General features: G+C 36.6%; 1 protein-coding gene across 3 annotated transcripts in view; it reads left to right on the top strand.

Annotated features, from left to right (window-relative positions):
- The window catches only part of phgdh (phosphoglycerate dehydrogenase), a 95067-nt gene that overhangs the window by 21659 nt on the left and 59178 nt on the right, over positions 1 to 14230 (top strand). For all 3 annotated transcript variants that reach the window (XM_064329886.1, XM_064329885.1, XM_064329887.1), the window contains exons 2-4: positions 3143 to 3294; positions 3617 to 3682; positions 3767 to 3821. In XM_064329886.1, the coding sequence (XP_064185956.1) occupies positions 3143 to 3294; positions 3617 to 3682; positions 3767 to 3821 (273 nt within the window). The remainder of the gene's footprint in view (positions 1 to 3142; positions 3295 to 3616; positions 3683 to 3766; positions 3822 to 14230) is intronic.

Genomic DNA, 14230 nt, shown 5'->3' on the forward strand with positions numbered 1-14230 from the left:
TTCTTATGGACAGGGAAGCCTCATGTTACGTATTTCATCTAACGTTACACTTGATTCACTCATTAGCTCCGCTAGATAAAGTCTTGCTCTTTGAGATCATGTAGTAGGAATGAAATAAGAAAATATAATTCATTTAACTAACTGAGAATAGATAATAAGAAATAATGAGGCTGTGTCAAGCTGTTGCGTTATTGTGAGCGAATGTGTCATCTAGTCACGCGTCAGAGCGCATTGTACACCACCAAATTCTTATGGACAGGGAAGCTCGCTAGATAGTCTTACTCTCTGAGATCATGTATTAGGAATAAAATAAGAAAATATAATTCATTTACTGAGAATAGATAAGAAATAATAGTAACAAATTAATAACAATAATAATAATATTCATAAAAATACATGTTTGAAACTGGAAAACTGATTTTTTTAAATTAATTTTTTTATAGATGGCTGGAAAAGAAAGGAGTAAAAGCAAGGCGTGGAGTTATTTTGATTTCACACCACTTGAAGATGGTGTTCATATATATTTAATTTAATACCATCTTTTACATTTTTTTTATCTATAAAAAAAAAGTTCTTTGTGTGTTTATTTTTATTTATTTATTTGTTTGCTTATAAGTTAACCCCTTAGTGCACAAGCCAAATCTTGCCAATCCTTGCCCATTTAGGGGGTACCCTATTTGAAGCTTTATAACTCCAGATGTGAACACCACAGAGACTTGAAAAATGGCTTAAATGAAGCAAGACATTTGTACAATTTACAATACTAATGCAGATTAGTTTATATTCATAATTTTGGAAGAAATAAAGTGCCACAAATGCAATTGTTTTGACAAAAAAATCAAAAATGAATTTGCACTTTTGAAGTTTGCAATGAAATACTGAGAGATTGCATAAATACAGCAGGTTAAACTATACATGTGCTAGATCGAAAACTTCTTGAACACGAGTTCATAAAATCTAATGGTGGATATGTAGAACTACTATAAATGTATGAAGCAAAAACTAAGCAGTGTACCCAGCATCTCCAAATCTATCCAAAATGTCTAAATTATGCATTGCTGTAAATCACAACATATTCACATATTCACTACAAATCAACTGTTTTGACTCAAGAAAGTCACTGTTGCACAGTTTTCAAGTGGGAATTACAAGCTTTCAGTCAGTACAGTGGTCTAAAATATCTAGGGGTCCAGAAACATATCCAAAATCTCTCCAAAATTGAATAAAATGCTTTTTGTCCATTATAAAGCATATAAATGAGCTTATGAAGGTTTAAGATGAAACATTGCTATCAGATTAAAAAAATAATGCAAAATATTGTCACACAATGTGGTACAGAACCTAAATGTGTAATAATTAACTCTTGTGTGTATTTCTATACTCTGTACTCTCGTATGTTTTTTTGTATGGAGATGGGACGACATGAAAACAATTTTCAACCGTCCACCACTTTTTGGCAATGTTCCAACTCTGACGTCATCACTGTTGCATGCTTCACAAAAACTATTACACTACCATCTAACGCTTACATTACAGTGTGAAATATCCACATTATATAAGAGCACTAACCTATTTAAAGATACTCAATTTCAAAAATAACGTATATAACCAAAATATTTTGAGCAGTAATACTTACATAACAATGATGAAATCTCCTCTATGTTCAGTAGATGGAGACAGAGACAGTATCAATGATACTGTTCTATTCGCTTCTGTTTTGCTCCAGAAAACAATGTCAGCTAGGTCTATCAGAAAACATATGGCTTAGCTATGTCCAGAAGTCCTCAATAATAATTGTATTTTCCAAGAAATTACGAAATATCGTTGAGCACGTTTCGTTAGGTGCAGCGTATTTTTCTGCTAACATAGAGTGAATGCGTAAGTGAATGCGATGTTAAGAATATGTTCTGTTACCCTGACCTATAAAACGCTATTCCAAAAGCAGAATTAGACATGTTATACATTGTTAGAAAGCTTATACTCTCACCTACTGAATAAACAAATTGTCAATCAAGCCAGACTGTACTAAAAAGGGTGACGACGCCCTAAACAACAGGTGTGGTATTACGCACGGCTATTATGGAAGATACCCAGGCGTCATAAATGCGCGTATATTCCCCAAACGGAAAGACAATATATGAACACACAGTCTCAAAAGGGACATCTCCACCCGTAAAACCAACGGTAAGGTTGTATATTTATTCAATATTTAGTCCCAGATACTGACTGTAGAATGACATGGTATCATTTTGAAAAACTTTTTATCGTTTATTTCGTTATTCACTGAGCAGCGTTTTCACTGCTGTGTAGGCATATCTTAGGGCTATTGTCGGGTTTATCTTGTTGCTATGACGAAATATGATCTTTTAGTTGTGAAAGAATATTTTTATGAATGCCAAGATAGACAATATTGTCCATTATGTCAAGGGTGGGGCGTGTTTTGTAGATGAGACTGCAGGGAGGGGGTGCATGTTAAATGAACGACCAGAGCGACAATGGTGGGGCTGCGAAACTCAGTTTTCGGCATAGTTGTGGTGTATCGTCTACTAATGAAACTAAAACAACGCATTTCTGTTTTTAACTCATACTATGGTTGCAGTAGCACCAAATGTTTGAGTTTAGTAATCTCGGCATGCTGGCGTGCCGACCACTAGGGGCTTTGCACTAAGAGGTTAAATGGTCAAAACATCGGTAATCGGTGGGCTAGGGCTCTCCAAAATCGGGATCAGCATCGGACCCAAAAATCGGGCATCGGTCGGGCTCTACTTCTAAACCACAGTTTTGTGTTCTGAACTCAGCCATATTTCATAAAGAATTATGCGAAAATAAGCTACTAAGCTAAAACTGTTATGCCTATCCGAAAATGTGAGAGTGGCCTATGAAAAGTTTTGGTACAAATTGGATGTTGCATGCTAATAAATCTGACTGTTGAATTTGGCAACAGTAGCCTTTTACTCGCGGACTAGGCCTAAATGATGTTTCTACGGTGCTACAGAAATATGCAACTTGTTGCTAATTTAGAGTAACAGAGATGGTTGGTGCTGAAATCCACTTTTATATGGGAAATGCTGTGTAATGGAATGACCTGGCAAGTGATATGACATTCAAATCATGTCTAAGTTATTTTATGTTGTCTGGGCAGGATTATGATGGTCTGGTGATTAGATCTGCTACAAAAATAACAGAAGAAATCATCAATGCAGCTGTTAACCTAAAGATAATCGGCAGAGCTGGGACTGGTGTTGACAATGTGGATGTGGATGCAGCCACGAAAAGAGGCATCATTGTCATGAAGTAAGATAATTGGATTGGATTCATTTAAAGCAAGTATTCTAAGTACAGCTTTTCACGCAACTTTGGTTTCATTGTTTTAAAAGTTGTTGTGCATTTCTTAATGCTGAGCGCTTTTGGGGCATAACTGGGGCATTACTAGGCCTATATCATGCGAAAATGTATTGTTGATAATGATGATAACAATATATTTTGTGCATCACTTTCCCATTATATGGATAAGTATATGTGTGCTACAGCTATACCATTGTCTGTAATTGCTGTTTTATCCACCCTATATAGCCTCAGATTGCAAAATGTGTTTAAACGCCTTTGTCCTCTCTAGCACCCCTAGTGGAAACACTATCAGTGCTGCTGAACTGACATGTGCCCTGCTGATGTGTCTCTCCAGGTAAGACAACACTCTGTAATAGTTTTCTTGCAAGTGTGGGCTTCAGTGTTTGCCCAGGTAGACTAACTTGGTGAATTGTTTTAGAGGCCTGCCGCAAGCAGTCATGTCCATGAAAGCTGGGAATTGGGATCGAAAAAAGGTAAGTGAGGAGTGCATGGGTTTTCTGTGGAATGCATTGTGCTGTTCACTACATAACAAAATGATCAAGGCTTAGCATTAAGTGGGGGAAATTGTGTACCAAAGACAAAAAATCTTTTGTACAGCCAAAACAAAAGTAAATGCCAGCACAGCTCTACAAGTTGCTACTTTTGCAGAATGGCACAAAGTACAATACTACAAACTGGCTTTTAACAACAGATCTGTCCCTATGTAAATATATAACAAATTCAAACCAATTTAAACAGAATGAACACGCTATATTCACGGGAATCTAATCGAACGGAATTTATATATTACAGTAGAGGCAACCAAACAATAAACAAAAAAAAACAACAACAACAAAATAACGATATGGCAGGTATTTGATCAGGAAAACATAAACCCAGGTACAATCATTAGTAAACTGGCAATGTGAAATAATAACTGATTGTCCATTGAATAACAGTTAAAGTTGAAGTCCGAGTTTAGTTTATTTGTCCGGTATCCACGGAAACACACATCCAGAAAACGTGCCAAAAATAATAAGTCCCGAAACCAAAATTAATGCATAAAAATCTTCTTTCCTCTCCAAAACCAAATAATTAAGCAATGCATTGCATTGAAAGAAGCAAAAAAAAAAACCCAAAAAGCTTTGGCTCACCCTCCTGATGCGGTAGAAGAGAATTCTTTTAAAACGTAGGTTCAGCAGGTTACTCGTTTTCGTGTCCTGGAGCTATGTTGAATAATTGTAGATTGAAAAAAAATACAATCCAAACAAAAACGCCAACAAATCAATTTCAAAAAACCTATCACCTGGCCCGTCACCACCTGTTTGCTGCTTGAGCGCAACTCTTAAAGGGCCGGCATACAAATTTGCGATACTTCGCAAAGGACTCATTATCAATACATACATTGAGTATATCAGTGGGATAAAATGCACAAATAACATAATATGGTGCGTACATATTTTAATGCACCAAACTTAATTAAATTACCTTTTTGTGTTACACGTTTACATTATGTGGCCCTCACAAATATACTCTGACATTTGGGATTTTTTTCTGGAAGATTTTGTCAACTCTGAACATTCAGTTTGAGTTGAATGCAATAGTCTGTAGTTGGGGTGGGTGATATTAAATTGGCTTTGAAATTATTTGAAATGGCATTATCATGAACAACTATGCATTTGACATATTACGATATATGTTAAAAACAAATTGTTTGTAAAATTCTGTGCCTGGTTGCATAAAACAACTTAAGCTTCAAACATAAGTTTGTCCCTAATGGCAAATAGCCTATTGCCATAAGGAGCGGGAGATCTTTATGAGCGTTGCATAAAGCAATCTCATAAAAAACATGTTTTCAACATACAAAAATGTTACTCGCACATACAAAGCACTGTCTGTAACTCATTCATTCTAACTGGCAAAATCTAGGCCTGCCATTAAAGGTATTGATATCAAAATGACGGCAAGTTACTGTACTACAAACAATATAGGCTATCTTACCTCACCAAAATTAAAAAAGCTGTATTCCAAAGCAATGCTACCCAATGTTTTCTAAGCATATACAGTGAGCCCCATAATTCATTGGACAGTGACATATTTTTTGTTATTTTGGTTCTGTACTCTAGCACTTTGAGTTTGAAAGGATACAGTGACAATGAGGTTGAAGTGCAGACTCAGCTTTAATTTGAGGTATTTTCATAAATGTTGTTTTTTTAGTTTCAAGTCGCCCAAAAAGCATACATTAAATAATATTTACGGTTTCCACAGGGGTGGAATAATTTTGATTGCAACTGTATGTATGTACAATATTTATTTTACATGCAGTATTTATTGTAAGTAGCAAATGTACAAGAACTTGTAGGCTACATTTAGTAAAATTAAAGTTGACAACCAAGTATAAACATATGTTTTCTTGATTAATATGCTTCCTGTAGGTATTCACCAGAAGTTTTGTACATGAATTAAAATGTGAGGCAATTAGACGTATTTGACGTGACACAAAGTTTGAATGACATTGTAAAATGTGTGAAAACACTGGGCCAAGTGACTTGAAACAATTTAGGAAACATTGGGTAGCATTGCTTTGGAATACAGCTTCTTTAATTTTGGTGAGGCAAGATAGCCTTTATTGTTTGTAGTACAGTAACTTGGTGTCATTTTGATATCAATACTTTTAATGGCAGGCCTAGATTTTGCCAGTTTGAATGATTGAGTTACAGACAGAGCTTTGTATGTGTAAGTAACTTGGCATTTTTGTATGTTGAAAACATGTTTTTTATTAGATAATTTCTTTTTGCAAAGTGTTTGTTATCAGAAAGTGAGAACAGTAATGCATATAGGCTAAATGTAGACTATAAGAACTATGCGTACACATACATACATGCAAACACACTTTCAGCGTAGGCAGTCCCGCATGTAGACTGGTTTGATTGGGAGGCAGAGCGAGATTTTGGGGGTGGCAAGTTGAGGACATGATTCGTGATGAGCAGCAGAGTGGACCTGGGTGTAAAAATGCAAAGTAACCCTTTAAGAAACGGTTGTGGATTATGGCTATCCTTGTGTGAATGTGTACAGTGTGATCAACGTGTGCCGTTTAGCACTGTCACTGTGCTATATATGTAAAACAATGCCTGTGACAAAGGGTGTGGAGGCGTAAGTATATACGGTTGCACCATCAGAAAAGCAACAAAAGAGATGTCCCCAGTGTATGTACTCGCTGATTTGACAGCCATCCAACGAGCCTTTATTGACAAAATTATCAGGAAGCTCATAGAATGTGAGCTCCCTACGTCGCAACTTGTGTACCCTTCTGTCCTGCTCCATTTTCTGTTATTTCGTGGAGATGCGCTTTTAGTGTTTCTAAGGTTTATAAGGAATTTTGATACGCTTAGCTGTAGGTAGGACTCCTCTTCACTGTTTTGTTTAGCTAGATCACTGACCTTACATAATAATTCAAGAAGGAGAACAGGAAGACTTGATAGCTGCACAGAAATTTTTCCCAGCAATCTTTGCATATCAGAAAATAACAATAGTTATGTGAGAAATTAGGAAAAATTATGAAATTGAGTAGTTGAAACAATATGTTTTTTTTAGCAGAATGGGCATTTACATGAAGTTTGACATGATCACAGACTATAGTCCAAAGATAATAGTGACCATGAGCGAGATGAGTTTCCAAATTGAACGGTATATAAAACAGATGGTATTACTAGTATCTCTTTTATATAGTTAAGTTTATTTGGACATGGACAACACAATTACATTGGACAAACCAGATGCACTGCTTAAGTGTTTTAGCATACATGCTAATTCTCAACACTTGTCCACAGGCTTTGAGAAAGAAAAAAAAAAACAATAGAGTGAAATGTACAATTAAAATACAGGGGGGAAAAAAGCCTTATAGTGAGAATTAAATACATACATGAGCTATAGAGCAGAGACAACATGATCAAAACAATAAATCAGTCATAATTTATTCATGTGAGCACTGTTGTTTTGATTTTAGCCAGAATTTGAGTCCTCTATTAAAGACATTGCCATCAGTCTCTAGTTTTAGATCTGTGGGTAGAGAGTTCCAGAGTTTTGCCCCTTTTACCGAGAAGACAGACTGACCAAATGAGGTCTTGTACCTTGGGACAAGACAATCACCATTAGTGGAAGCTCGTGTAGTTGCTTTTCTAGAGCTCTGACGTCTAATAAATAATTCAGAAAACGGGTGAAACATGATTATATAAACATTTAAAAACCAGTTTAACCTTCTGGGGTCGAGAGCTCCGTCGGCGGAGCTCGGCAAGATTAAATGAACTTTCGTTTCTATTTGGATGATGAACTTCACGAGTTGTTATCATACAGACGCAACAAAAACATTGACAGAAACCTTAGAATCGCGACTTTCCAATGCGCCCATTGACAAATAATATGAATTGTTTTAAAAGTTCTAAATTTGATTAATTAAACCATGTATGCTTCGTTAATCCTTACTCATTACTATGTGAATTTCGCTCAGCAGGAAGTCCGCCCAAATCGCATTAACGACATTATAACTACTCTCCATAGAAGGAGAGTAGGGGAGGGGCGATGCGAGATCCATGTGAGAAATGCCAAGCCTGCGAAAGCAGGATAGAATGTCAAAGTGTAGCCTAATTCACTTCTTTTGAGGTAAACATTTCGTTTAATTTTGGAAAACGGTCCGTCCGGAAGCCGACATTGATGAAGAGCGGTGTCATTTCGAACAGCGAACTGATCCAGCTGAGGATCAACTTCATGAGTAAGTATATTTCTTATGATCATATTGGTAAATATGTGTACTGTATTGCAACGTATCTTTGTGTTTGTAGGAATATCCAGCAATATGCGCGTTTGTAAATTCCCACACTACGAACGATTCAAACTATTGCATTACATTACATTTATTTGGCAGACGCTTTTATCCAAAGCGACGTACAAAAAGTGCATTTCATGGTCATAGACAATTACTAAACACAGGTTCAGTAAGATACAATCCTTCTTTTTTACAGCTATTTCTAGCCAAGAACACAGTATAGTTCACACAGTGAACACTATTGCATCTCAGAATTATAGGCTAGGCTCTCTGCGTCTGGTTGTGTGTTAGAAGTAGCAGGTAGACTGTATTTTTTTTCGATCATATTCGTAATAGATAGCCCAATCCTGGCGTGTAGTGGCGTGGCTAGGATTCTAAAACTGATGTCCTCGCACAATCGATGTTAGCATACTGTAAGTAAATTCGGGAAATAGCAATATAATAACCACTTAGCTAAACAGACCTAGCCTACTTCAGATTGAGGCATTGTTATTGATGAGTTGCGTGTAGTTGAGCTGGAATATCAATGTTTATTTAGTTTAGCTAATGTTGTTTCGTTGATAGCTTGCATTATTTGTAAATGTGTGCCGTATTACATTTTCTGTGTGTTTGTAGGAATATTCACTAATATGCGCGCTTGTAAATTCCCACACTACGAACCATTCTAACCATTGCTTCTCAAAATTATAGGCTACCTCTCTGCATCTGGTTGTGTTTGTTTGGTTCTTTGTTTGTATATGATGTAACCATGTCACATTTCCTAAGTTTTGTTTTCATTAGTTAGTGGTTTGCCCCTTTTTTGTAAAGCACATTTAATTTTCACCTGTTGAAGGAAATGTGCTATATAAATAAAGTTTGATTTGATGTCACATTTCCTAACAATTTTGTTTTTATCATATTTACGGAGATGCTGATCAGGAAACACAGCCTAGTTCACCACTAGCTAAGAGGCCACGCAAGCATTGCAAGAGTACACCAGTCTCATCTCATCTTCCATGCATATAGTTTACTTCAATACATGTTCTAAAATCAAAAGATGTCTTTGTTTCTGTCTTCTAAATGGCTCACTGAGTCTTTGTCTTAGTGGTGGGGAGGCATGCAGCCAGGTGTGAATAGCCTACTTAGCTGGCAGGTCCTCCTACCCAATGCATATTCACTACAGAAAGGCCATTTGCCCTCCCATTCTCACCTGGTGTTGAAAAATAGTAGTCACAACACTAACGTTTAGCAATTTATTTTATATTTCTCATTGGATTTGCTAAAATATTTTGTCATCTTTTGATACGCAAGACCTTGATGACCACATTTCAGTGACCAAAAATCTTAGTCACAATTGTTTAGTGTGTTTTATTACAACATTCCTGGTCATGTTCAAAACTACTGTTTACAGTTTGTGTGTTTTTAGAGCAATTTGCAATCCACATATGATTATGACCTACTTACTGCTGCCATATTGTTGTAGCTGAGTTTGTGCTGAAAACAAAGATATGAAACACTTGGGAATCACTGTATATAAAGTTGATGAAATTTACACAAATGTCAGAGCATGGCACAATCACCAGTGTGCCTCATTTTACCCTTAGACCCCAGAGGGTTAAATTGAATGTTTTAATGGGGTGTTGCAGACAGTACATACGTAGTAATTATTTGTGTGGGTAGATGGAGAACAGGACGAGGTAACATGAATGTAGAAATGTATTGTTTGCTGATCAGAATGTGTTCTACAGTACCCAAGTGAAGAAATATAGTTAGTAGAAATGCCACAGTGGTCAGCTGGTGTAACTTTTAACTCTCTGGGGTCTAAGGGTAAAATGAGGCACACTGGTGATTGTGCGATGCTCTGACAGTAGGTCATAATAATGTGTGGATTGTAAACTGCTCTAAAAACACACAAACTGTAAACAGTAGTTTTGAACATGCACAGGAATGTTGTAATAAGACTTTTGGTCACTGAAATGTGTTCTTCAAGGTCTTGGGTATCAAAAGATGACAAAATATTTTAGCAAATCCAATGAGAAATATAAAATAAATTGCTAAAAGTTAGTGTTGTGACTACTATTTTTCAACACCAGGTGAGAATGGGAGGGCAAATGGCCTTTCTGTAATGAATATGCATTGGGTAGGAATACCTGCCAGCTAAGTAGGCTATTCACACCTGGCCGCATGCCTCCCCACCACTAAGACAAAGACTCAGTGAGCCATTTAGGAGACAGAAACAAAGACAACTTTTGATTTTAGAACATTTATTGAAGTAAACTGCATGGAAGATGAGATGAGCCTGGTGTACTCTTACAACGTCTGCCTGGCCTCTTAGCTAGTGGTGAATTAGGCCGTGTTTCCTGATCAACATCTCTGCAAATATAATAAAAACAAAATTGTTAGGAAATGTGAAATCAAATCAAACTTTATTTATATAGCACATTTCCTTCAACAGGTGAAAATTAAATGTGCTTTACAAAAAAGGGACAAACCACTAACTAATGAAAACAAAATTTATGAAATGTGACATCATATACAAACAAAGAACCAAACAAACACAACCAGATGCAGAGAGGTAGCCTATCATTTTGAGAAGCAATGGTTAAAATCATTCGTAGTGTGGGAATTTACAAGCGCGCATATTAGTGAATATTCCTACAAACACACAGAGAGTGTAATACAGCACACATTTAAAAATAATGCAAGCTATCAACGAAAAAACATTAGCTTAACTAAATAAACACTGATATTCCAACTAAACTACACGCAACTCATCAATAACAATGCCTCAATCTGAACTAGGCTAGGTCTGTTTAGCTAAGTGGTTATTTTATTGCTATTTCCCGAACTTACTTAGAGTATGCTAATATCAATTGTGCAAGGACATCAGTTTTAGAATCCTAGCCACGCCACTACACGCCAGGCATGAGCTATTTATTACCAATATGATCAAAAAGCATACAGTCTACCTGATACTTCTAACACAACCAGACGCAGAGAGCCTAGCCTATAATTTTGAGATGCAATAGTTTGAATCGTTTGTAGTGTGGGAATTTACAAACGCACACATTGCTGGATATTCCTACAAACACACAGATACGTTGCAATACAGTACACATATTTACCAATATGATCATAAGCAATATACTTACGCATGAAGTTGATCCTCAGCTGGATCAGTTCGCTGTTCGAAATGACACCGCTCTTCATCAGTGTCGGCTTCCGGACGGACCATTTTCCAAAATTAAACGAAATGTTCACCTCAAAAGAAGTGAATTAGGCGACACTCTGTGACATTCTTTCCCGCTTTCGCAGACTTGGCATTTCTCACATGGATCTCGCATTTCCCCTCCTTTAGTCTCCTTCTATGGAGAGTAATTATAATGTTGTTAACATGTGAATGCGATTTGGGCGGACTTCCTGCTGAGCGAAATTCACATAGTAATGAGTAAAGTTTAGCGAAGCATACATGATCTAATTAATCAAATTTGGAACATTTAAAACAATTTATATTATTTGCCAATGGGCGCATTGGAAAGTCGCGATTCTAAGGTTTCTGTCAATGTTTTTGTTGCGTCTGTATGATAACAGCACGTGAAGTTAATCATCCAAATAGAAACGAAAGTTAATTTCATCTTGTCAAGCTCCGCCGGCGGAGCTCTCGACCCCAGAGGGTTAAAGAAAATCAGTAAATGCGCCATCATGAAATGCCCCGAGGAAGCCATGAGTCTGTAATTCTTGGTAGTGAAATCCAATCAAATCCTTGTTCCCTACCAAGAATCTACCAAGGTGTTAGCCAATCAGGGCGCATATCGCTACCACGAATTTAAAGATGCGGCCAATCAGGGTGCGTATGTCTACCAAGAATTAACCAATTGCTTGCTTGAGTGCCTCGGGCTGAGAGTCGCGCAAATCTTGAATGAGGTAAATCCAGGCGGCCAGGGATTGCCATTCTCGGTGAAGCTAATAAACTCCAGTGGTTACTCGAGGTATTGCAGTTTAGTAAGCCTCTGGTGCCAAAAAGCAAATTTCCCCATTGAAGTACATTCAAAACTACGAATTTACCACGGCCAAATCAAATTATGCTATTTTGGACAAAACTTTTTATCTATAAAATGTCTTCATACTGAACTAATTACGACCCAGGCACCAATTTTTGTTCCACAGAAGATATAAGATTTATTTCATTCCAGTTTGGTCCGCATAGTTTTACGTCACAGTGCTCGTAACTGCTTACGAGAGCACCTGCACGTGAATGAGTAAGAGACTGTTATTGACTCATCAATGCAGCAAAGGGTTGAATTCAGAGTTGCATCCACAGAACCAATATATCAGAAAGTACGCAGAGTATTAAACCATGAACTAACATGAATCCACCGCCATTATTGTTTTGATTATATTGTTATTTTGATATATTAATATTTCTGATAGTAATGTTACCTGCCATTATTTTCTTGTGTCCATTGTTCATGGTGATGACTCGTGACAAATAAATAAATTATTTGTAGCTAATAAAGCTGGGCATATGTGGCTCTTAAATTAAGGTTCCACAATATTATTTTGACTACATTCTCATTTTGATATTGCTAGTAGCCTAATATCATTAAAATGTTCTTAGTTGTAGAATGTCGGTCTTTGCATGATGATGGTGTTGATGATGACGTAATATGAAAAATAAATAGGCAAACATAAATTAAAAAATGAGAATAGCTATATTTAATTTGCTCTTAAATTATGTTTCAAATTATGCTGATTAAGTGGTGATGAAGATGATAAACATGTCATTTACAAAGATGACGATTGTATGAATATAATACGCCTAATTTACCAAGATTTTACGTAATTTTTGCATTTTGCCCATTTATTTATTATTACAGTTTTTGAATTCATTTCACGGTTCTTTTTTAATTGTTGGCTACTACTCACCTAAGGATACAAACGTTCATTTTTCAGTGGATTTGTCGTCTCTTAGCGTGTATTTCATGAAGCACAGTTGACCGGGACGTTTTTGAAGTGATGGGGTACATTTATCAGCACAATGGCAAACTTGAATAATTTCCATCTTGTTTGCTTAAATTATGCCAGTACCAGAGTTCAGGATAGTAGGACTAACAATATTACAGTACAGCAAATCGTATCGAAAGTTGTCTTTGCCCACATGGTACTTTTTCCTGTAAACAATGAAAACCAGCCAATATTGCAGTAGGTGATAAGTTCTCATTTTATTACTACACATTGTTTATATGCATAGCCAAAAACATAAAGCACATTGATTTCCGTTTGAATGTTTCCATTTGAATAAAAAATAAAATAATATTGTAATATTGTAAATAAAGTAATATTGATTAAATCTTTTGCTTTCTATGCACCGCACAGTCATTCAGGACAAAGCAAGCAGATAAGTCAAGTGAATTATGTTAGCTAGCTGTTCCTGTCTGCAATCGCTTTTCACAACGATGCATTTTGCTTGAGAGCAGAGTCACACTTGCTAAGAATAGCTAGCAACCATGGGGAGGTCATTTACGGCTTTAGACAGCACTAAGCACCTGTTAGACTACAGTCAATCACTGAGTTACCAATCACATTTCTATTTATTTTGGAAGTCACTTGTATGTTTCCTTTAAACAACAGTAGCTAGCTCCCATAACACAGAATGGCTGAGAGTACACACTTGGACTGCTGGATTAAAACTAGTCAAAAGTCGTGGCTAGCCTGCTAGCTAGATATAATTACTCATGTTACAGTCGAGTGCCACCGAATGTCTGTATCGTTCTGAAAAGTTAGCTAGCTACAACTGTCCTACTACTCTACTACTGTCCGTTTAGAAGCTGGCTGGGGCTAGTCAGTAAGACAGCTCCATAGCTAGCTTGTGAAACTTAATAGTTATTTAGCTAGCTAACCATAACACCTCACTGCATTTCAGTCTTGCTTGGTCCCATAGCTATTTAATAAGTACTTATCTAGCTAGCTAGGTAATGTCATTATTAACTGTATTACTTTATAGAAGCACTGACACTGAACTCCATGCATAGTTTCACAACAGTGATGTCGCCAGTGTGCCCTGCATGGCATTCACTCATATAATTACCATTACAGGTTGAT

The sequence above is a fragment of the Anguilla rostrata genome, chromosome 3 (genome assembly GCF_018555375.3).
Source record: "Anguilla rostrata isolate EN2019 chromosome 3, ASM1855537v3, whole genome shotgun sequence".
Classification (NCBI taxonomy): domain Eukaryota; kingdom Metazoa; phylum Chordata; class Actinopteri; order Anguilliformes; family Anguillidae; genus Anguilla; species Anguilla rostrata.